We start from the raw sequence: 23,988 nt of genomic DNA, 5'->3' as shown, positions 1-23,988 counted from the left end.
AACTATTTTGTGTACCTAGTTTACAATAGATTTCTGAAAGCAAATGATATTAAAATTTGGAAAATTTATGCAGAGAAAATTTTTTTTTTTTTTAAAATGAAGGACAAAAATGTCCATAAGCATTAAAATATAAACCTCTTGCGACCCCAAGGTGGAGAACCTGTTATACAGGTTATGAACTGTAAAAGAACCTTGTGTGTGTGTGTTTGTGTGTGTGCAGATGCATACTACAACAACGTGCGAGCAGAGCTGGACTCGATGGCTCAGGACTTTGAGGTGGAGTCATGGAGTTTGGCCGTGGATCAGCATTTCTTAAAGAAACATTCCAAAGAAGTGATTAAGAGACAGGACGTGATATACGGTGTGTGTGTGTTTCGTACACACTGTTCCGTATCTCACCTACACACCCCACCTGCCACAAATCTGTTATCCTTTTCCATCAGGATGTGATGTCATGTTTGCTGAACCCGTTGTTTGTAATAGTGAGTTTGTATTAAGGAAATGTTGAAAATGTAGATAAAGTACTACATAAATATCCTCTCTTAATACACAATTTAGATTTATTTTTTTGTGTTTACAAATAAACATTACAGTGAGAACACAGCAAACTGAAACAGTGACCAGCAGGTTTAATATTGTGGTTATATCCTTACCGATATATTGGTTAGCTCATAAAAACCATATGTAGAACCTTTTAAACCACATTGTGATACTATTTTAAGCAACACACACTCCAGTAGAGGGTGTTATTCAATTGAGAAAGGGGTATTGTTTCAGTGTGTGACCACAGTCCATTTATAGGCCTATTAAATATTAAAGTAAACACATACTGTCAATCCCACAGTGCACCACAATAATTACTGTATCCATTCTATGCCAAGAAATGCCCATAATGCCCTGCTTGATTCAGACTTCTTATAAATATAGAGTATTTGTTTTGTATAGAACTATTTGAATAGTGACCAGGGGACCATTTACAAATAATGCTGGGAGATATTTCAACAGTACATGATGTATAGTTTTGGTAACAAACCACCAGGAACCCCCCCCCCCCTTTTTAAATTTTTTTTATTTATTTATTTTTTTTATATAAAGTGAGTTGATGGTTATAACAATAGCATTTTTTTTTTTTTTTTTACCGAACTTAAACTCTGTAAAAAGGCAAATAAAAATGCTGTACAAACGTAACATTTTACATATTTAAATATTTAGTACAAAATTGTAAAATTCTTAAATTTTTAAAGATTTTGTCATTTTAAAAACGTTTTACAGTTTTTAAAATATTTGGTACAAGATCTTAACATTTTACCGTTTTAAAGATTCTCTCATTTTAGAAAAATGCACTTTTTTTATTACAAATATCAGTTTTAAAGTTTTATAATGTTAAATATTCAGTCATTTTTAACAGCATTTAAAGTATTTTAAAGATTCACCAAAAACAAATAATGTTGCAGTTTTAGACTCATAAATCCTTTTGCGATTTTAGTAGAATTTTGATTCAGTACAAGATCGTAACATTTTTGCCTCGCACCTCTGGGGTGTGGGTTCGAATCCTGCATCCGCCCTGGGTGCGTGGAGTTTGCATGTTCTCTCCGTGCTTCAGGGGTTTCCTCCGGATACCCTGGTTTTCTCCCCCAGTCCAAAGACATGCATTGTTGGCTGATTGGCATCTCTAAATTGTCCGTTGTGTGTGTGTGTGTGTGTATGTGCACTCTGTGCCCACCTCGAATATGGTGCCACCCTCCTTGTCCCCTGAGTTCCTTGGGATAGGCTCCAGGCTTCCTGTGACCCTGTGTAGGATAAGTGGTATGGAAAAAAGATGGATGAATATACAATATTAAAGTTTCTTACAAATGTAAAGATTCAGTACAAAATGTAACCATTAATTAGCTTATTTCGAATGGAGTTTGTAATTGTTTTAAAAATACTGATGGCACTTGCGATATCCCAGAAAAAGTGTACTGTAACATAATTGATCATGATATAGATATTATATGATCATATCACCCAGCCCCATTTACAACACAACGATACTGTGCATTTCTCTTGTTGAAGCGTTCATCTTTTTCTGGGTTATTTTATTTTTTACTTTCTGTGATTGGAGTTTGGGTCATGATCGGAAAGCCACGTCAGCCTACAGGTGTCTTTTTTATTAGCCGTTTTTAATTGTATATGAATTGTTTTTTTTTTAGAGCTGATCCAGACAGAGGTGCACCACGTGCGCACGCTGAAGATCATGCTGCTAGTGTACATGCATGAGCTGCGTGAGACTCTGCAGCTGGACGAGCGCAGACTGGACTGTTTATTCCCGCAGTTGGAAATCCTGCTGAAACTACACAGAACTTTCCTGTCCCGACTCCAAGAGCGACGCCAAGACACACTGGAGCCGGGGAGTGACTGCAACTACGTCATCCACAGCGTGGCAGATATCCTCAGTGACCAGGTATTTCTCTGCGTTTGCAAAGTCATGATGAATATAGATTCTAGATTCTGGCTGATTAAAAGTTGTTCTTTTAATAGTTTAGCTGCAGATCACAGGTTTATATTAATGTCCTTGTTCTCATACCTTATCGATGTGATGAAGTTTTCTCGAAGGAGATGTTTATATAACATTTATGTAAGGAGTCTGCCATGTCAGTGCCATGTCAGTACAGTCTGAGGTAAAGCTGTAAGAGAGATTTATGAGGTGACTGTTTAAAGCTGTCACTGGTAAAATAACAGGAACTAACTTGTTAAAATACAAAAGTTCTACATATACCGCTATATCCATTTTTTTTTTTCTTTGAAACCGTTAAAAAAAATGTTTTAAATTTTGCACTGGAGTTACAAAGCTAAAGTAATTAACGAGTTATGGAAGCATATAGCTGCCAGCATTATTCTCCTAGATTTGCACGTAGTTAACCATAGATTGTGCTTTTTGGTCGCAGCTTTAGACTGTTGTTTCCATCTTGTGCAGTTTTCAGGTGAACTCGGAGAGCGGATGAAGGAAAGCTACAGCGCATTCTGCAGTCACCACACTGAAGCCGTCAACTACTACAAAGAGCAGCTGCAGAACAACAAGAAATTTCAGAACCATATAAGGGTAGGAGGAGAAGATAGCGGTCCACTCTCCCTTTATTTTGTTTTTATTAATACTTTAGTTGTTAACCTTCAAAACACATTTAAACAAAAGCTTAAGCAATAAAGACAATTTTTCACAGCCTTTGCTCATTTTTACCAAGGGTGCCAATATTAGTGGAGGGCACTGTATAATGACTATGCATTCAATTTTAATAGAAAATATGCTATTATCCTTGCAATAACAAGCAAGAGAAACAATCCAGAATGATACTTTTGTTTTGTTTTTTTATTCTTGGATTAATATCACTCTACAGCCATAATCTGTTTGTTTGGTTTTTATTTTCTGAGTTTGGCTACCTTTTCAAACTAAAATGGTCCTGTGCTCCACTGCAGTGGACATGCTGTAAAATTAAAAGTAAAAATAAAATGTAAAAGTCTAAATTGTAGAATGTGTTTTTTAACCCAAAATAGGTAGGAAATCTAACAAAACAAAAAAAAAAATTTCCCCCTTGGCTCTCAGGAGGTTAATATAACTGACCACATTTGAAAATGAAAGACTGACGGTATAATAATTACATGTAAATTAGTTGTTATTGTGAAGTATTGAAAATGGTTCAGTGTATTTTTAGCTTTATTTTATGCAATGAAACCTCATAATTTTCATAATATTTTTTCCTTGTTTTTTTAAGCAACTTGTAACCCACCACACATGATGATGATGATGATTATTATTATTATTATTATTATTATTATTATTATCTTTCAAATGTATTAAAGTCTGGATTAATTCAGAACTGCCCCACTGTTCTATCCTTTCTTTTGTTTCTAGAAAATAAACAACTTGTCCGTTGTGCGACGGCTCACCATTCCAGAGTGCATCCTGCTCGTCACACAGCGCATCACCAAATATCCCGTTCTCGTGGAGCGCATGCTGCAGTACACAGAAGGTCTGGCCTGTTTTAAAAACATACAATTTGCTAATGTTTTTAAAAATAGAGTACATTTGAGATTAATGAAGTGCAGTTTGATAAACCTGAAATGTTTCTTGCAAAGTCATGTCATACTTCAGGTTTCTTTTGGATTGCGTTGATAGGATGATAATGGAAGTGACACATTTTGAGGTCATTAATAGTGAGTCCAAGTCGAGACCAACTTCTTAGCCAATCGAGTCCAAGTCCAAAAGGGGCAGAGTTGGACTTAAGTCCGAGTCCTTAATGTCTGAGTCGAGTTCGGCCAAGGCCAGAAAGTAATTAAATTGAAAAAAAATATTTGAAATGGCAATTGTAAACTCGACACTGAGCTGTTAAATTCATATCTTACAAATATGATACAATATAATATGATATACATACCTTCACAAACCAATGGCAACATAAATATAACAAAAAATACCACTATTACATCTTGCCATGGCCGTTTAATATTTTTTTCATATCATCAGCACCTCAACTAGTTTCCTATCAAAAAATGGTTTCAAAGAAAAAAATGGATATAGTGGTATATGTACAACTTTTGTTATATTACAAGTGTATGAAAATACACATGAACCTGTTTTGTTATTGTATCACACTATATTGTCCTCCAGTTTGAGGTGACATTTCAGTGATTTGATGCGTCTCCCCCACAGTTATATAGTCAGAGAGGGAGAGTACAGAGTTGCGTTACATTTAGCAGCATGTCATAACAGCAGGCTTCATGCTTTATTACTGCTTTTAATCTGTCTATGAAGCACAACAAACTCCTTTCTGAACACTGCTCTGTTCTTGTCACTTTTTTTCATTATAATTCCTAAAATAAATATAATCCCTATCAGCGAGGTTTATGATATTTACTACATTTAAGAAGTACATTTCACATTTTACATGAAATTCAAGACTGGAATCACTACATGCTAATGTCTATGGCTGGGCGAAATGACAATCTTATTTCACGATAACGATACGTTTTCACAGGTCTATCTTTCTCAGGTATTCAAGTAAGAAATACTACGGAAATTGAATAAAGCAATTAAATTTAAAATAAAATAGACTTCACTGTATAACATATACGGTGATTCTTATTCAATTTACTTAAATAAAATTAAGTTATTCAGTCAAAATAGTGAGTGCTTTTCTCTTTGTCTTTTGTTGTGTGATTAACATTATTGACCCAGAGAGCAGCAGGTTTATTAGACTGCTGTCACTGTAAGAGAGAGAGGTCGACTTTAAAGCCCACCCACAGAGAAAACTGATAGGGCTAGTTAGCAGAAAGAGAGACCAATCAGGATACGCTCTGGCGCTCTCTCGCTCTGGTCACTCTTTTCACTCTGCTTCTATTGGTCTCTCGCTCACTCTCAAAAAAATCAATTTATGGGAAATTTGATATAATCTGCAGCAGCCAGGGAGTCATATACCAATCGATATACCGGAGAGGTGGGATGTCTGTTTATGCTCTCATTTATTTATTTTTTATCTTTCTTTTCATGTTGCACATGACACAGACTCGACTGTACTTGGGAAAATTAGAGGGGCCAAAATGTCCGTGTCAGGCTCAAGTACAAATTTACCCGAGTGCATGACAAGTCCAAGTTCATAACTGGACTTGTGTACCCCAACTCTACTCATTAATGATGCGCAAAGCTAACTCGTTAGCATTTTATATACACATCACTTTATTTAGTGGTAGTTTTAATGTAAAAATAAATAAATAAATAAACGTTATTCCGTGTAATTAATTACAAAGAATTGTCAGTATTAGTGAGTTCAGCTGAAGGAATAACGCACTCCATGTCATGCTGTTATAGGAACATAATCAGTGACTGGATGGTGTGATGAAGCAGATTATTTTCCTATAACAGCACATCCCAAAGTGTTTGATTCATCTTATAACACAACAATTTGCCAACGAGTAATTTTTTTTTGAGTAACCCCTCAAAACCAACAACAACTGAAAGAGGCTGCAGTAAAAGCCTGGAAAAGCATCACAAAAGAGGAATGCAACAGTATGGTGATGTCAGTAGGTCGCCAGACTGATGCAGTCATTGCAAGCAAGGGATACGCAACCGAATATTAAGTCATTTTCTGTAATTTACTTTAAAACTAATCTGTTCCTATACTTTCGCTCACGTAAAAATTGGGTGATCTCCCACCGAAGGTGACATGTTCTATGTTGTTTAACACATAAACACATGTAAATATCAGGAAATGAAAGCTGAAATTCTGATCTATTGCATCATATATTCTTCTTTTGATCTCAACCCAAATGTTTTCAGTGTATTGCAAAAACGAAAGATTTGGCCTTGCTGTTCCAATACTTATACCAGTCGTCATAACGCTGTCCGTGTTTTCTCCACAGCCGACTCTGAGGAACACAAGGAGCTGGCACGAGCTCTGAGTCTGATCAAAGGTGTCCTCGTGCACGTGGATGAACAGGTTAGTCTGTCCGAGAAGGAGACACGCCTCAGAGAGATCGCCGCCAAGATGGAACCTAAAGCATTCGGCAAGATCAAAGATGGCTGCGTCTTCAGGAAGGAGGACGTGACGCAGGGCAAACGGAGGCTGCTGCATGAGGGCACGGTCAACTGGAAGGCCGCCTCCGGCAGACTCAAGGGTACGTACATGAGTTCTAAAGCTGCGCTCGTGTGAGCAGGTGACGAATAACTAGAACAAGACTCTGTAATAAATACAGTAATAATTGATCATTTTCCTGTATTTCACTGGGATAAAAAGAGAAGTAAAATAGTGTTACTGTTGCTTATGTCTAAGGCTGCTTTCGTACTTGCCATTTTTTGTTCTCAAACTCTAGTTGACATTTTATCATTTTACACATCCAATGTGAAGTACCCCCCCCCCCCCCCCCCCCCCCTTTTTTTGTTGCTTTTTTCAGATAAACATTGAGTGGCTTCACCCACTTTTTACCCCTTGTCCAATCAGGTCACAAGCTGGGGGAAAAGTAAGGAAAAATAAACATGGTTGACCGTGTGCTGGGAAAAGTTGTCTTGTTAGAGAGCAGAAATGAGGAGATTTGCAGCATATTGAATCAAAAATATTTAAGTGCCGATATTCCAGCATTGCGCTATAACTAAAAATAACATTGTCTGTTTTTGTGAGCAGCTCAAATGCTCATGATTTTCTGTCTCCAAAGCCGCAGTGAAGGCAAGACAACCCCATCATCTTCATTTAATATCTGCATTACAGATAATAGTAAATCTAATCTAGAGAGGAAGTTAGGCTCATTAGTTATCAGATACGTGCTAAAACTGGCAAGTGTGGTGGTGTTGGTCAACAATTTTATGAAAGCAGCCTAACATTTTTCATGTGAATTTGTTTATTTGAGGTCCTCTGCATTAGTGTCAGTAGAAATGAGCAAAGCTGAGTTTCGGAAATGGTCATTACCACCTTGGTGATGTTAGCTGGACCCCCCATCCCCCCCCGTTTTGTTTGTTTGTTTGTTTTTTTAAAAATCATAAAACTGTATGACTGAGTACCCGAGAGAATTATTACTGATACCGTTTTAAAAGCACCAGGTGTTGAAAGGTTTTAGTTTATTACTGTTTACTGATCGCTGTAGTCGGTTATTTATGTAGAAATGTTTAAATTCATCATTTATGAAGGCGCCTTTACAGAATTTCTTATGCACGCAACTGCATGTGTGTGGGAATATTTCTACTTAACTATAAACTTAGCCTTTAATTTGAAAGCATTTACAAAGGAAAATCACCTTTTCTTGTCCAGACACCATCAAATGTATACAAGTTCCATTATGTTAACCTTTTTATATCTGGTGTAGTCTGAATTATTTTGTCCATGCCTGAGAGGTTCCATCGTAGAATGAATTAAATCCCAAAATAAATATGTAAGTATATACTATATATCATCTGATGCTTTCCGTTCTTCCCCACGAGTCGTTTTCTTTGTTTTTTTTGCTTTAACTTCTCAGAAATTCATCACTCTGGATAAACTTTTTGGCTGATGTGATGTAAAATTCACTTCCTGTTTGTTGTTGGGTCCCCCCCACCCCCCTAGATATCCTAGCTGTGCTGCTAACAGACATCCTGCTCCTGCTACAAGAAAAGGACCAGAAATATATCTTCTCTGCTGTGGTATGTTCAGAGCGTTCACAGTCATACTTTACAGCATCTATTCAAGTTATAGTTGTCAAGTGCAGATATTATATTTAATATAATGGACTAAACACTATCTGTACAGTGTTATGCTTTAGCAGAGTGATAAGCACAGAGAAGTAAGCATACGTCTTCACATTTTCAATCAGTATACATTCTAGCAGAGTAAAATCAAATACGTTATTGTTTCTATAGTAACAGCTCATTCACAGGGACTTGTATTGTGGACATGAATTGGTTTGAAAAATGATGGAAAACTTGCAAGTAATATAATATTTGTATCGTGTACTACATATCAAGATGTTTTTTGTAATATCTGGAAGAGGAATAGTGACATCTCTAGTGTTTTTGTACAATTTTACACGTTCAGGTTTTACCAGAATCACGCGGGTGACATTATTATTTCACTCTAGGAAGCTCGAGTCTGGAGTTTTATGGACAGTAATATTTATTCTCTTCATGGAGTAATATTTTTGTTGTGTTTGCAGGACGGGAAACCGTCGGTGATCTCCCTACAGAAGCTAATCGTCAGAGAGGTGGCACATGAGGAAAAGGCCATGTTCCTCATATGCGCTTCCTCCAACGAGCCCGAGATGTACGAGATCCACACGTCCTCTAAAGAGGAGCGCAACACCTGGATCTCACACATCCGCCAGGCTGTCGACAGGTACAGCTAAGGTCATCACATATAACAGAAAAATGTAATAGGCACACACATCACAAAAAAATAAAAAATTAAAATTGACTTCAGAGATTTATTTAATATCTAACCATAAAAACAGTAGCCAGATAATTAGATATAGATTTGTTACAAATATTGTAAATTATACCAGAGCTTCTCAGTCATTTTTAATAATCTTTCATCTCTTGAATTTGATCTGATCATGATTTTGATTTGATCTTTTGAATCTTTTGAAAAATTGATCCCAAACGACTCCCACTGAATATCTTAACTCTGCATGAGTAATTCGGATGGCGTGTGCTTGGATTTTTTTTGCTTTTTCACACTTTTTTTTGCTTTTTTGTACGTGTTTGTATGTGCATATTCATGCTGCAGCTGTCCTCACAAGGAAGAGAGACTCTTGTCTACTGAAGAGGAGGGAGCAAGACAGCAACGCTTCAGAGAAATTCAAGGTAATCTATAGTCCCAAGCAGCAATCATTGGAGTCCAAGCATTCCTTTGCAAGTAGCACCCCAGTAACTGCTTTGTGTATGATTGCATAAAATGACTAGAAGATTGTTAGTGATATCCCATTCAAATTTGCATGTAACATTTATTTTGTCAAATGCCTGCAGAAAGCTGACTGGCTGAAGCGTGCCGTGTTTTTCAACCATAAATCACATGACAGTTTATCGTCATGTAATGTCATCCGCAGTTCAAATCCGTCCTATTTTAAAAATTCTGTTCTTTTTAAAAAAAATAGTTGTCCATCATTATTTGATGAGTTCAAAGTGTGATAAACATGGGGGACGGTTAAATGCCATGAAGGAGTCTTGGAAACAAATAATTTGCTAAATTGAAAATAATAAAAGAAAAGCAGTAAAGAAGTCAATAAATAAAACAAGCTATAAGTCACTTCAGTTAGGCCTTTAAATAGACATATGTTCATAAGTCTGAATGTTCACTGGCTTTGATATTCGCGATTAGCCTTTGTGTCTTCGCTGGAAAATGTCAGTGTTTTTGAAAGCTTTCTATAAGGAAAGGAAAATGACCTTCTATTAACATTCCTCCTCGCAGAGCATCTGACGGTGAAGGACGCGCAGGTCAGGCAGGCTCTCACGGACAAGCTGCGGTTGTATACTGACCTGGCTGTGTGTGTGGGTGTAGTGGAGGACACAGGAACTCGACATCATCTTCTGCTGCGAGGAGATGCTTCAGAACTCCAGCAGGGGGAGCAACTGCTCAAGGGAGCCATAACAGAGGGTAACTACTACAACACGTTGCTCCTCGGCTGTAGTCAGTGCTGGGCACGTAGAATGTGCTGAATTTCATGGCCACTTGTTAGAAATTTGTTGGTTAGACAGTAAGGGATCGGGTCTTCCTTGTCCATATCTATATCTAATTTCTTAATTGTAAGAGCTATTGTAATTACTGCTCACACGGACCATGATCTGTATTTATTTAGGATCTGACTAACATCAAAGTTTTATTATTGATCCCAATTATAAGGTGCTGAACAGTTGAAGTACACGTAGCTTTAATGATATGTTGGACTGTATGGAAGTGTGTGCGTGTGGAAGCATGGAAGTGCGTATTTAAAAAAAATAATAATAATAAATAATAATAATAATAATAATAATAATAATAATAATTTTTTCTTTGTCACTTAACTCTAGTGGAGAACCTGCAGAACATTCTGGTGTCCAGTGCGAGAGATTTTCCACAGACCGAGGAGAATCAGACTTCCAACTCACTGCCCAGGAGAGCAGGAACGTTTGGGGGTTACGACAGCACAGTCAGTCTACTGCAGAAGTGTAAGAGCTCTTACACCTCATTCTCCTATTACTGAAAATATAGCTGCAATTTCCTGCACTTACATCATCTGAAAAACAGGTTATACAGCTATATATAACCTCTTAATAGAACATCATGCACCTGTTATAACGGCTTCTTAACATCATGCACCTGTTATAACGGCTTAAGTATGCCTTGCATGTTAGAGCAACACTATAATACGTCTTCTATCTAGCATTACAATTGAATAACCTCTATTGTAACCTTCTTATAACAACTCCCTAATGTCATTCATCTGTTAGAACATCATAAGTATGTGTAGCATGTTGTAACATCACGCTAATTGTCTTCTATCCATCATAATTTAATAACCTCTGTTAACACACATCTGTTGTGATTATAGGAAATATGATGTTCTTAATATCATGCGTCTCATAACATCTTAAGTATGTCTTGTATGTTGTAACATTGCCCCATTGCATCTTGTATGTATTATAACAAGTTAATAACATTTGTAATAACCTGACATTCACTACAATGGCTCCTTAATGTTATGTCTTGCATGTTGGCACCCTAATTACCTGTTCTGTCTATTATAACTGCTTAATAACATCTATTGTAACCTCATATCAGTTATATTATGTGTTGAATGTTATGAAACCTCTATCATGAGTCTGTTGTAATGTCTTCAGTTGTGCATGTTATAACAGCACATTGTCAGTCTTTTGTAACCTTACTTCTGTTTACTATTGTGAATATTATCAGCTTAACATCATGCTTACTTACTTATATCTGGCATGTTATAACGGTGTACTAATTACATCATCTGTCTATTATGACATCTTAATAACATCTCTTTCTAACCTCACATCTGTTAGAAACTGCTCTTTAACATCATGAATGTTATATTGGCTTCCTAAATGTCATGCCTCTGTTGTAACATGCATGTCGTACTTAAGAAATGTTATAACGGTGCCTTGGTTATGTCTTCTTTTATAACAAAATATTAACCTCAGTTATAACCTATTTGGTAAAACAGCTTAAAATTATTCGTCTCTTATAGCATGGAAAAATGTGTCTATCTGATCACTAGTTTTTGTGTGTGTGTGTGTGTGTGTTGAACAGACGGCAGCATGAAGAAACACTCAGTTGGAGCAGGAAAGTCTAGAGAGAGGAGTCAGAGAGCCAGTTCAGACCCTCAGCTTAAAGAAATGTGCGCCAGTCAAGGACTGGAAGAGCCTGTAAGAGAACAAACCCACGCAAACACACACACACACACACTTTTTCACACAGACAGTGTTAACCTTTCTGAATTCCCCCAAAAAGACATGAGAACATGAGTCACTTTTCCACGTTTCTGCTCATGCCCTTAGACTTCATGCTTCACTTCATTGATGCATCACTGTTTTGATAAACCCACTTGGTTATGTAATGAGACTCTCTCTCTCTCACTCACATGCATTTTCTCTCTCTTTCTCTCTCTCTCTCAGGATAACCTTTCTTTACCCAGCTTGAATATGATCTGCTCCAGATTTCCAAACACAGAGGTAAGACACCTACAGTACTCCAGCTACTTCTGCACACCTATTACATACTTTTTTTTTTAATTGCATTTTCCAAGATGGCTACGCTTAGTTCACTGAGACTGACAAACAGAGGCCACATCTCTTTCACCTTGACTCAGACACAGAGGCCGTGTTGACTATAACTGGATAATAAATATGGCCCGTTTGCTAATGAATAAAAAGCTGTAATTGTTGACTATGGTATAAGCGGAATGAAACGCTTCCGAGTACAGTCAGTAGCTCTGCTGTAATCACACTAACTCCTTCATGAGTGTTTCCAGTAACAGCATGGAGGGTTTTGTTTTTTGTTTTTTTATAATTCAAAGTCAGTCATGGCCAGTCCAGATGGTTTTTCAGGTATTGATGCTGTGGTTTTCATTGTCTCTCTGTTCCTATTTTTGCAGTTCTCTGACCGGGTTCTCCTGCTTTCCCAGCAGCTCTACAGTCTGCAGGTAATATAATATGACTTCAACCTTAATTTTAGCACGACACTAACACGACAGAATTATACTGATGTGTCCGGGAACGTTTAGAAACGAGACAGGGAAGAAGTTGTCAGCTTGGCATGATTTTATGCAGTGTTTAGTGTGTTTGAATGGAGCCCTGCTGTGTGTCTGAGAACATCAGCGTGGTGTTCTCGGTCCACTTCCAAGTGAGATTTATTGCAGTGAAAAAGCGATTCCACTTTGGATCGACCCAACTGTAGGAAGTGAAGCATCTTTCCGTGTGATTCGGAAAGAATCGGGTTCACTCTGATTTGAACTCGGAAAATGGACTAATATGAGTGAAAGCATTCTTAGTGTATATACTGACCAATAGTACTGTTGCACTTAAATAGGGGAGTTAGTAGGAGGTAAAAGTAACAGTAAAGATGGCTATCTAAAGATGTCCACCTGATTAACCCATGTTTTCCCTCCTCTTCATCATTGCAGGCGATTGTCGCTCAGCAGGACAGCGTGATTGAGCTGCAGCGGGCATCTCTTTGTTTGGCAGAGCGCCAACGCGGTACAGATGTGCTCCTCGAGCAGGAGAAACAGAGGAACCTGGAGAAGCACCGTGAGGAGATGGCTCATTTCCAGCGCGTCCAGGCACAGCAGCAGCAGGAGCAAGAGCGCTGGGAGCGTGAGCGAGCGAGGCAGCTGAAACAGAACGAGGCTGAGCAGCTCCGGCTGCAGGAGCGAGAGGATGTGTGCAGGAAGTTGGAGGACAGACTTGCCCAGGAGAGACAGGAGCTGCAGAACCAGAGGCAGAAATACCAGCAGGATCTTGAGAGATTACGAGAATCCACGCGGGCTGTGGAGAAGGAGCGAGAGAAGCTCGAGCAGCAAAGGAAAATGAAGAAACGCAATACAGCACCCAGCACAGCAACACCATATGGCCCTGACACAGTGCAGGTGAGGCAGGAGCAGAGACAAATGTCGTAAACACTTTTTCTGTTTGTTTGGGTTTTTGTCCTGTGTTGAGTGTCAAGTTATTCAATTGGTAAATGCTTTTATTAAGTCAATAAAATTATAAACCGCTGAAACTGAAAAACATGTCTCTCGTAAGCAAATCTCTGCAATGCGGAGTCTGAAATCTGTTCAATTTTATTGTTTCAGATTTGTTTGAATTAATTTCTAGTATTGTAATATCTATATTTTGAATCATATTTAGCTCGATTCTACATTTCAGATGGGGCCAGAATCCAAATGCCTTCCTGCTCATGATATGGGCTTCCTAAAAAGGCTCTAATATAATTGAGATAAGACCTGTGTAGTATACCAGATGCCTGATAGTACACCATTTCTGGTTTATCCACAGGGAAAGAAATGAAAAGCCCATTAATTTAAGATCCTGTTGCAAAACATATTCGTGGTGATTGATTAAAAGAAATAAATGAAAATAAACATGCTGTAACAAAAGTATTTTTTTCCCTGAAGTCTTTTCTTACATCAGGTAACATGAGCCATTCATCCAAAAAGATGCACAATCTCTTCTTCTTTTTTTTTTTTTTTTTAATAAATAAAGAGAGAGCAATTATTGAAGTGAAGGTCACAATTCAAATACATTTTTTTTTTAAATTCCTAATATTTATGCATTCAAAAGAAAAAAAAATTAGTTTTTTTTAACCACTTCTACCTAAGTGTATTTCAAGCCAAATTACTTTTTTAAAATGAATTAATTTAATTAAATTAGATGATCAGTATTTATTGGCCAAGGACACTTGCATGTAAAAGGATTTTTTTCAGTTTGCAAAAATCTGGCAGAATATACAGTCTTGCAGTATAGGCTATATATAGTGTGTATACTGTGTTCCTAATTATTACGCAAGTGACATCAGTATGATTGCAGTAAAATAAGCATTTAGTTTTTCAAAGAAAGTATTTTTTTGTTTCTCATATCTTTTTAGATAACTATCAATCTCAGACAGGTTTCTTAATGAGTTTGCCAGGTGACCTTCGTTAAAGGGAAACCTACTTAAAGAGGCTGTTCCGCATTGTTAAGCAAGTCCCAGTTCTCTTTCAATACGGGGAGGAAGAAAGATCTTTCTGAAGATGAAAAACAGGAAATAGCGCAACGTCTTGCAAAAGGCATGAAAACCGATCTGCATAATTATTTGGAAAAACGTATTTTGTGTTCACCGAACATCAGCATTGTAATATAATTGTTGGATAAAAAAATTTCTTAATCATACTGACTGTTTAGGAAAAGCGAACAAAAATGCCATGTGCATAATAATTTGGTACATGGTGTATCGTGTAAAGGGCATCTGTCTGCCTGAAAAGTGTTCAGATGTGAAAGCCATTCAAAAGAAGGCATTATTTAAAAATAAATAAATAAATAAATAATACTCCCCCGTTTCTCCGCCTTGCGCAGCTGTAGCACTTTGTTGTTCGTTGCTGTGTGTTGAAACATTAACTATGTACAGCGGTAGCGCAATAAAACTTGTTCGTGTGTCAGGCTGTAGTCATGGAAACGGTGTGTGCAGTGTAGCCTTAATTACTCTTTGCTATTTGCACTAACGACATTCCTATTCTAGTCTTTACAGTTCCAAGATGTTACGTTTTGCACAACTGTCACGGCCCTTAACCCGTTCAGTGCTGGATGAGCGACGAGCCGAAGCTGACAGTCGCTGTGAGCGCTGTTGAATTCTCCAGTCTGATTGGTCAGGAGGGGTTAATGCACTCGTTCTAATACGTTATTGTTTCTGTAGTAAGAGCACGTTCACAGGGGTTTGTACGGTGGCTGCCTCGCATAAATAGCTTAATAAAACGTGTGTAAGTATTGATATTGATATGGTGAAGTTTTCTGTAAAGAGATCTTTATTTGTTGGAGTCACCAGTGTCGGTGCTTTGTAACTGTCAGAGGAAAAGCTGTAACTTTGGGTTTTCTGACAGAGGAGTTTACCACGTTGTGGTTTCTCCATGACGTAATCTGCATTTTATTGCTTATTAACTTCAACAGAGAGATGATGAGGGAACGACTGTTTATAGCTGCAAGCAAGAACAGGAACGGACTTGTTTCATGGATGTTCGGCAACGTTAATATTACTATAAACAGATAATGACATGCTCTTTAATAGATTTCAATTTGGGTTTATTGCTGTTGTGTGTATGTGGAATAAAACCTTTTGGGTTGGTAACACTAGTTCCTCATAAAACAATGGAACAATTGCAATGGAAAAAATGAGAAGCAAACCATCACAAAGTGTGTATGAAGAAGCATGAAGGCTATAAAGTCGGTGCTAAATAAATGATTAGATAATTATGTAAACAACTTGTTTCAAACATCTTGTGCTTTGCATCCAGCTTTTCTTGTCTCTCTCTTTTTTTTTTCTCTTCTTTTCTCTTTTCCGGCACACATGGCATTTCTGCAGCGCTACAGCTCTGTCCTTTGGTTCAGTTTAGCAGCTCACAATGCTGCAACCCAAAACACACTTCCTGCAGTCGAGTCTCTTTCTCACCGCAATCGAGTTCACTTGGAAGCGGTCCGAGAACACGGAGAACTCTGATGCTCTTGGACCCGGGAATGATTGCTGTGTTCTCACATGAGGGGGAGAACAAACCAGGGTTCCGTTCAAACACACTGAATACTGCATACAGCCTTACTCCCCTTTCTCCTCGCATGTATTTTCTCACCCGTTTCATCTTCTGTGCTGTAAGTGTAGACCTCACCTGAACAATAGACCACTGTGGCACTGAAACACTCCTCCATTTCCTGTCCACCCCCCCTGAATCACTTCTGAACTGAACTCACCTTCTAACGGCTATCAGCTGAGCCGCTCGACCTGTCTCTGTGTAAACAGATCGCACAGTACAACACAAAGCCGCTTATTGTGTAGCGCATCGTGGAGCTGCCAAGCTTAGATAACACATGTTTTGTGTGTGTGATGGTACACTGAGATTTATGGGTTGCAGTTTATGACTGTGTATTTTGTGTGTGAGTATGGATGAATATTTATTCTGATCTAATCCTGTTGTCACACATCTCCGGTTCTGTCTTCTCCTTCTTTCTTCTTTTCAATAAACGTGTGTAAATGTGCACATGAAAGAAGGAAATGACAGTTACCTGTCAGGATGTTTCACCAGATTTTAAAAGCTTTGATGGATCATTCATCCACCACTTGTAGTGCCAATATGTGAGGAAGAAAATACTCTGCCTTGTGCTGTTATAGGAAAATAATTAGTGTGATGAAGCAGAGTTACTGTTACCACCCTGAAATGAAATATTTTCCCATAACTGCACATCCTGAAGTGTTTTATTCTGCTTAATCCACAAGAATGTACCAGCAATTACATTTTATTTGTTTATTAATAATTGATCGTTTCATTTCACGTTGAAAGACGCAAGTTCCCCTAATCACGTACGTTATCAGCTATAAACGGTCATTCCCTCACCAGCCTTTCATTAGTCTCTCTCTTGAAATTAATAGGACAAAAAACCTAGCTTGTGCGATATTTACAATTACACCTCTGACTGTTAGAAAGACACTGGAGACTCCTTCCATAAATGTTAAACATTTCCATACAGAAAAAACCCCCCAATCTATTTATTTATTTATAAATAAAAGTCCCTGTGAATGATCTGTTATAATACATTATTATTTGTATTAGAATAAGTGCGTTAATATAAAGCTGTGAGAAGGAAAAACACACCAGTCAAATGCTGCGTCTATGTAATTATTAATAAATGAAAACGGTATTTGTACCTCCCAGTTTATTGCTCTGGTATGTTATTACACTAATATTATGATACTAACATGTTTAAATATGAGCGGTCTAATTTGTTCAGCTCTTTGTGTGTTCTGTTTTGTGAATTAGCCTCAGGACTAGAGGTGTCGTGCAGATGATTATCTAATCAACGTTGGCCGTTGGAAATTAAATTAAGCCGTTAGTGATGTCGAACCCCAGTGAGCTTTATTGACGGTTGGGACGTGATTAGGGGCTGAAAGTAAACATTCTTCCTGTGCTGGATGTTTACAGTCGTCTTATGACTGTCAGGTCAGGAGTGTTTATCCCGGATTAGCTTTGGTCTGTTTGCAGAATGCAAAGAAGTAGCATGTATTTTGAAGAAAACGAGCAACTAAGTAGGGAATAAAACACACTATGTCATGCTGTTCTAGAAAAATAATTAACGACGGAGTAGTGTGATGAAGCGGAGTTACTGTTACCACCCTGGAATTGATCATTTTCCTATAGCAGCACATGCCCATGTTTTATTCCTATTATACCACAGTACTATTCCAACAAATACATTTTAGTATTTATTAAAGAACATCATGTGATACTTTTTATGTGTTTATAGTTATTAATTAATGTTGTGGAACATCCACAAAACAAGTTATTTCCTGGGGCTGTGGTGGATTGGCGGTTAAGGCTCTGGGTTACTGATGGCCCTTGAGCAAGGCCCTTAGCCCTCTCTGCTCCAGGGGCGCTGTATCATGGCTGACTCTGGGCTCTGACCCCAGCTTCCTAACATGCTGGGATATGTGAAGAAAAGAATTTCACAGTGCTCTAATATACATGTGATTTAATAAAGACTCATTATTATTTATCACTTACTTTATAGCCACTATATTCAGATTTATCTTCCTTTTTTTATTTTATTTTATAATTATTATATAATGGGGCCAATCCAATACATTTGCTTGGATGTATTAAAGGTTTGGAGTTACAAATCAGCCGTGATCCATTCTTTGCCTTAGCTACAATTTCGTGTGTGTGTGTGGGGCTAGTCAGGGCATGTTCACACCTTATCAAAGCATCAGTGTAATTCTCCTCAGCGTGTGTGAGACTGTGTGTGTGTATATTGTTATCATGCTTGCAGGATTTACAATCCAACTGAACGAATTGCGAAAGGCATTGTGTGTTTAGGAAATGAGGATTTATGATAAGGCTTATCTTTTGTTTAATTGAGGAAGCGATAAATGAAACTTTCACACATGTTCATGCTACACACTAGCCGTGAGATTTACCTAGAGGCTCACAAAAGTTTAAACTTCACCAGAAACTTATTATTACAGATAATTGTTTGTTTTTATTTGTCTTCCCTTTTGTACAAGTTATTTGTTTGTTTTCTTGGCCTCCACCTCATTAATGAACAATGGACTTTAGTAAATTATTTAACATGAGTGATTACAGATAAGAAGACGTGAAGGAGGCGTGGCCTCTGCAGTCAGTAATAGTGAAAATGGGTTTGGTGCCCGTCATTTTCCTCGAATGTCGGCGTGGCCTCTGTGCCGTATGGTTCATCTGTGTATCAGTTCCGTTGTGGGTGGGTGTGTCCTCTGTGCCTCAGTTCTAGTGAAGGTGTGGTATCTGGGCATCAGTCCTCTGTACCTGTCAGTCACATTAAAGGAAGCATAGCCTCTGTGTTGGTCAAGGAGGCATGACCTCTGCATCAGTTTCTCAATGTAGAAGGTGTGACTTTGGTGCTGTCAGTTGCATTGATGGTGGGTGTGAGTACTTTACTGTCAGTGTCATCAGTTTCCCAGTAAATGTGTCTGCGTTTACATTTATGGCATTTGGCAGACACTCTTATCCAGAGCAACTTACATTTATCTCATTTATACAACTGAGCAGTTGAGGGTTAAGGCCCTTGCTCAAAGACCCAGCAGTTTGGCAGTGTTGGGATATGAACTTGCAACCTTCTGATACAACATCTTAACCACTGAGCTACTACTGCCCACAGTCTAGATATTGGTCCCATTGGAGGTGGGCGAGGCCTCTCGCGCTTCAGAGTTAACAATGAGTCATATTGTATCCCACAGAACCAGCTTTATTGTAGTGAATCTTTTCTGCCTTTTAGATGGCATGATCTAATTAGTGAGTTCCACTTCTCATATAAATGCTTCTCTCAATGTTTATACTCCTAACACTAACCTTCATGTATCTTTTCCCCTCCTGGAATTTTGATCGTCTGATTCAGTATGATTCTATATTATTACCGTCTCTCCAACGTAGTTTCATTTCACTGAATCTATGCACTCATCTCAGCCTCAAAAACTCCCCTCATTTTGTTTCCAAGGAATGTGTTATGCTCGTGTTGAGTCCTGGTTTCTGTGCGAGAGGGGAAAAACCTCCGAGGTAGGTATTTATCACCAGGGTTTAAGAGGTAGCTGTTCAAAGGGAACTCCGCTGTTTGTGGCCAGAGGGCCTGAAATAAGTTTGCAGAAGGAGTTCGGTAAAGTGTGAGCACTGGAGAGGCTGCAGCGTGTAATTTACTTGTCAGAAACCTCTTGTTACTGGTTCACAGCCAGCTTTAATTGTTTGGGTGATGTCAGTCAAATGTTTTTGTCCTCCCCATTTTCTCATCCTGTCTTTTCCCCCTGTGGAAAGTGTATACGTACACAACGGCACTTTGAGAGAGCGAGGAAACAATGGAGCATCTGTGTGAAGAGAGACAGGAGTGTTGGGAAAGTTTGCTGTGCTCTGCAAAAGCAGACTCGCCCCTGAGGCAGATCGCAGGGCGCACAAGCTTTGAAGCATTTTTCTGTTTTCGTTCGTTAATAAGGGAGATTTGGTCACAGTGAGGCAGCCAGAGGAAGCATCACAGCCGAGAACATCTGCTTCTACAGAGAAATAGATTTATTATATGGATGTCATATTTATTAGCGTGCAGGGGTTTGAGTCATCCATCTGCAACAGGATGTCCGTGAAGTCGGGGTGATGAAAATGGATTCGGGGAAAAACCAAGTAATAAGCAGTCCATTGATGTTATAAATTGAAATTCACATTTGATTAGGTGCTGTGTTTACAAAACCAGTATTTTGTGTTAATCACTCAGGAATGTCCTGGAAGATTTTATTTAACCATGTTCGTGTTGGTTGCCGCCATGTGCTGCTAGCAATGAACTCCTCATCCTCGTGCTTGAGTTGTATATTCTGGAGTTATCATTTAAAAAAGAGCTCAAGTTGCTGTGAATTGCATCACGAAAGGAAGTGGGAGTGGCTCAGTGCTCGCAGCAGAGAACTACTCTCTCATGTGCACCAGTTTCTCTGCGTCTGTATTTCTCCCTTTTGATATTGTCACAAAGCACAGTTTGCAGTCTGCTTTGCCATCGCTATTTGTGAAATATGTTCAGATCGTTGTAATTTCGTATCGTTTGTTCACTAGTCTGATACTAGGCTTACATCTGGCATTGGATGGTGGTATTAGAAAATTATGTAATATACACACACATGTACTGATGAAAGTTTTTAAATAATTTTATGTTTCAGGAGCAAAACAAGACATAACATCACTAATAACAGACTACGGGTTAATAGATGTAATTTGACACGACAGGAGTGTGTTTAGTAGATTTGCACGGAGGGAAAGGTCTTTTTATATATTTTTTTATATATATATATATATATATATATATATATATATATATATATATATATATATATATATATATATATATAACACATTTTTCCTGTTAGTGTCAGGAAATGAAAGATCTTTCCTCATCTCTCGCACATGCGATCAGATGCTCCGTTTCTCCAGCTGTGTTTGATTAGTTTATCCACAGCTCTGTCTGATCTCCTCTGTGTGTGTGTGTGTGTGTTGGTTGTGTTTCCACTCAGCAGGAAGTGGAACACATGTGCTTCATTTGCCTTATACTCATAAAGTCTCTTGTGTGGACTAGATGCGCACGCACACACACACACACACACACACACACACACACACATCCTGTATTTCCTTAACCAAGTCATGCTCTTTCAGCTGACGCCTTTAAAACCTGTTAGTCCTGTGACTGAACAAAGTCATGATAGGAAATGCCTTTCCTGATCCTTGGGTTTCAGCTTGGTGTTTTCATGTGACGCTTCTTTTGACGTGGTTTAATTATGTCCTGACCGTCTTTTTCTCAGAAATCCAACATCAGACATGCTGATGCGACCACACACGCCTCACACACACACAGCTGTTCTTCCTTTTTAGATTTTTATTTTTTATTTTTAACTGTCTCAGAAGAAATGATCCACATAAACAGATCAGCAACAATTCATTGATATGGTGAAAGTTCGTGTAAGGAGACCTAGATTTATTTAACAATTACGGCAGGAGCATTCTGTGTCAATGCTTTGTAACAATCAGAGGTAAAGCTGCACATAGGTTTTCTGATATCTTCAGGACATTTACTCTTTATGGTTAGTAAAGGTCTGAGCACAGGAACTTGCAGATGTGTAGTCTTGGCAGATTTCTGTGATGTAAGAGGAAAATAATCAACCTTAGGGTGTTAACAGGAACTGTCACATTATGCCATCATTGATTATTTTCCTACAACAACCTTATTTTATCATAACTTTGTGATTGTGTTCTTTGCTCACTGATCTCATTCAGACTAAAATGTTTAATTCTCTATGTAAAATTCTCCAGCTCCCCACGTCCTCCAGTTTTAATGGCGACATCCTGGGAAGCTCCGGCATGGATTCACTCCTCCAGTCCTTCTCTCAGCTCCGCTCCACCGCCTCCTTATCTGCTGCTGATTACTCCGAGAGGACGGACATGCCGCAGCGCCGGGAGAGTAGCGCCACCTTGACCGCCAAAACCGAGGTGCCCATCCACCTGGTCAGCACCACCAACCAGCTGCACAAACAGGGCGGAGTCCAGCAGCAGATTCCCATCAAGCTGTCCACACTGAAGAGCAAGGACAAGAGCAGCAAAAGCAAAGGCTCGCATCGCTCAGACAGCTCAGGTAGAGTATCTAACCTCACAAATACATTCTACATGGATAGGGTGAACCTGCAGTAACAACTATAACTCGATATAGAACTTCTCGAGTGAGGTGAGGTAACAGGACTATCCACATAATCTATCCTCATCACATAATTTTAGACATCACAACAGGAGGAATTTCTCTAGAGGTTATCATGTGGTGATTTGAGATATTGGGAAAATACTCCAGGTGTCTCTCGTTTGAGGTTATGTGTATGCCTTGGCTGCATTTCTCGCTCATAGTGTAAACGTGTAAAGGCACAAGACAGAGTGTGCATCCAAATGAAAAAGTGCCAATACTTTAATATTTAGTGGAACTAAAGAGGAGCAAACTTTTGGTTTGTCTACTCTCCCAGACACAACCTATACATTAAAAGATGCCAATACATTAATCTTTAGCGGGATTACAGTGGAACAAACGTGCGTCCTCTCCATGCACGTAAACACAGCCAAGGGTGCCAATACTTATTGTTTATTTATATTAAAAGCATCCGAATATGGTCATACCCTATTTCGAGCTCAAACGTAGGTAGTTTTACCTTGGTCATGGGAAAGAAATGCAAATGAATAAATAATGCGAAAATTTTATTGTGGTTAAATAAAATAAAAAAATTCAAATGAATCCGAAACTTTAAATTGAGGTTGTAAACTGTGATGTTACCTCTTTAATCTGATAGAAACAAAAAATTGAGTCACCAGGGAGAAATTTGACACACTGCACAAATCTGCAGGAGATTTTTTGCTATGGCATTAGGACTGCAATTACCACATACAGTTCTGCACTCAAGTCTCCTTTAGTGAACAGTGGACTAGTTCAACAAACCAGACTTCACATAAAAGCCATAATGAACTTCGCTTTACTCTCAAACTATCCGGTGTTACCGAGGATGAGGACGGGTTCCCTTCTGAGTCTGGTTCCTCTCAAGGTTTCTTCCTCTTATCATCTTAGGGAGGTTTTCTTGCCACCGGCTTGCACTTTAGGGATAAATTCACCCGCTTAAAATCTGTATCTTGTGTTTACGTTTCTGTAAAGCTGCTTTGAGACAATGTCCATTGTTAAAAGCGCTATACAAATCAAATTGAATTGAATTTTTGTGCTGGTAGAGAAGCGACTCTCGTCAGAGAAGATGATCAGGATGTCTGCACTATTTTAGCTCCAGCCACACATCTCTGTTCAGTTTAGAAGGTTCCCGGGGAACCCGAATTTAGCTCCAGCGTGGAGGATTGGGAGTAATTTGCTGAGTCGAGGCATATCTTCTAATGGAAAAGTGCTAGTATTCACATCAAAAGCAGATCTTCTAATGCACTTCAGAGTTTAGTTCCTTGTCTAACACACCTGCTCCTTCTTATTCAGGCCTTTTGCATGTACTCCAGTACCATTTTTACCACACCCCCTGTCCATTTACTCTGCTACATTTTGCAGATCAAGTGAGCACTTTTGTACGTGTAAATGTAGTACCGAACCTGAACCGAGTTGAATTTGTCTTTGCAGCTTCAGTAGACATGAAGCAGGTTCTCTCTCTGAAACTGACGTCCAGAGAAACGGAGAGTTCTGTAAAAGCTCGCCGCTCCGTCAGTCCTAATCAGCAGCCTCAACCCGCTCCGCCTCCGATTACAGGTGAG

The 23,988-nt window shown here is 38.6% G+C and overlaps 1 protein-coding gene across 5 annotated transcripts in view; it reads left to right on the top strand.

Annotated features, from left to right (window-relative positions):
• The window catches only part of arhgef18b (rho/rac guanine nucleotide exchange factor (GEF) 18b), a 75,021-nt gene that overhangs the window by 40,847 nt on the left and 10,186 nt on the right, over positions 1–23,988 (top strand). For all 5 annotated transcript variants that reach the window (XM_017478384.3, XM_017478385.2, XM_017478382.3 and 2 more), the window contains 16 exons: positions 221–361; positions 2,193–2,443; positions 2,957–3,082; positions 3,890–4,007; positions 6,394–6,648; positions 8,064–8,140; positions 8,650–8,828; positions 9,219–9,295; positions 9,900–10,085; positions 10,499–10,636; positions 11,742–11,857; positions 12,107–12,163; positions 12,586–12,633; positions 13,114–13,575; positions 22,027–22,345; positions 23,858–23,983. In XM_017478384.3, the coding sequence (XP_017333873.1) occupies positions 221–361; positions 2,193–2,443; positions 2,957–3,082; positions 3,890–4,007; positions 6,394–6,648; positions 8,064–8,140; positions 8,650–8,828; positions 9,219–9,295; positions 9,900–10,085; positions 10,499–10,636; positions 11,742–11,857; positions 12,107–12,163; positions 12,586–12,633; positions 13,114–13,575; positions 22,027–22,345; positions 23,858–23,983 (2,676 nt within the window). The remainder of the gene's footprint in view (positions 1–220; positions 362–2,192; positions 2,444–2,956; positions 3,083–3,889; positions 4,008–6,393; positions 6,649–8,063; positions 8,141–8,649; positions 8,829–9,218; positions 9,296–9,899; positions 10,086–10,498; positions 10,637–11,741; positions 11,858–12,106; positions 12,164–12,585; positions 12,634–13,113; positions 13,576–22,026; positions 22,346–23,857; positions 23,984–23,988) is intronic.

This window comes from Ictalurus punctatus, chromosome 10 (genome assembly GCF_001660625.3).
Source record: "Ictalurus punctatus breed USDA103 chromosome 10, Coco_2.0, whole genome shotgun sequence".
Classification (NCBI taxonomy): domain Eukaryota; kingdom Metazoa; phylum Chordata; class Actinopteri; order Siluriformes; family Ictaluridae; genus Ictalurus; species Ictalurus punctatus.
Note: the sequence above shows the minus strand (reverse complement) of the source record. Positions and strands in the feature narration are given on the sequence as shown.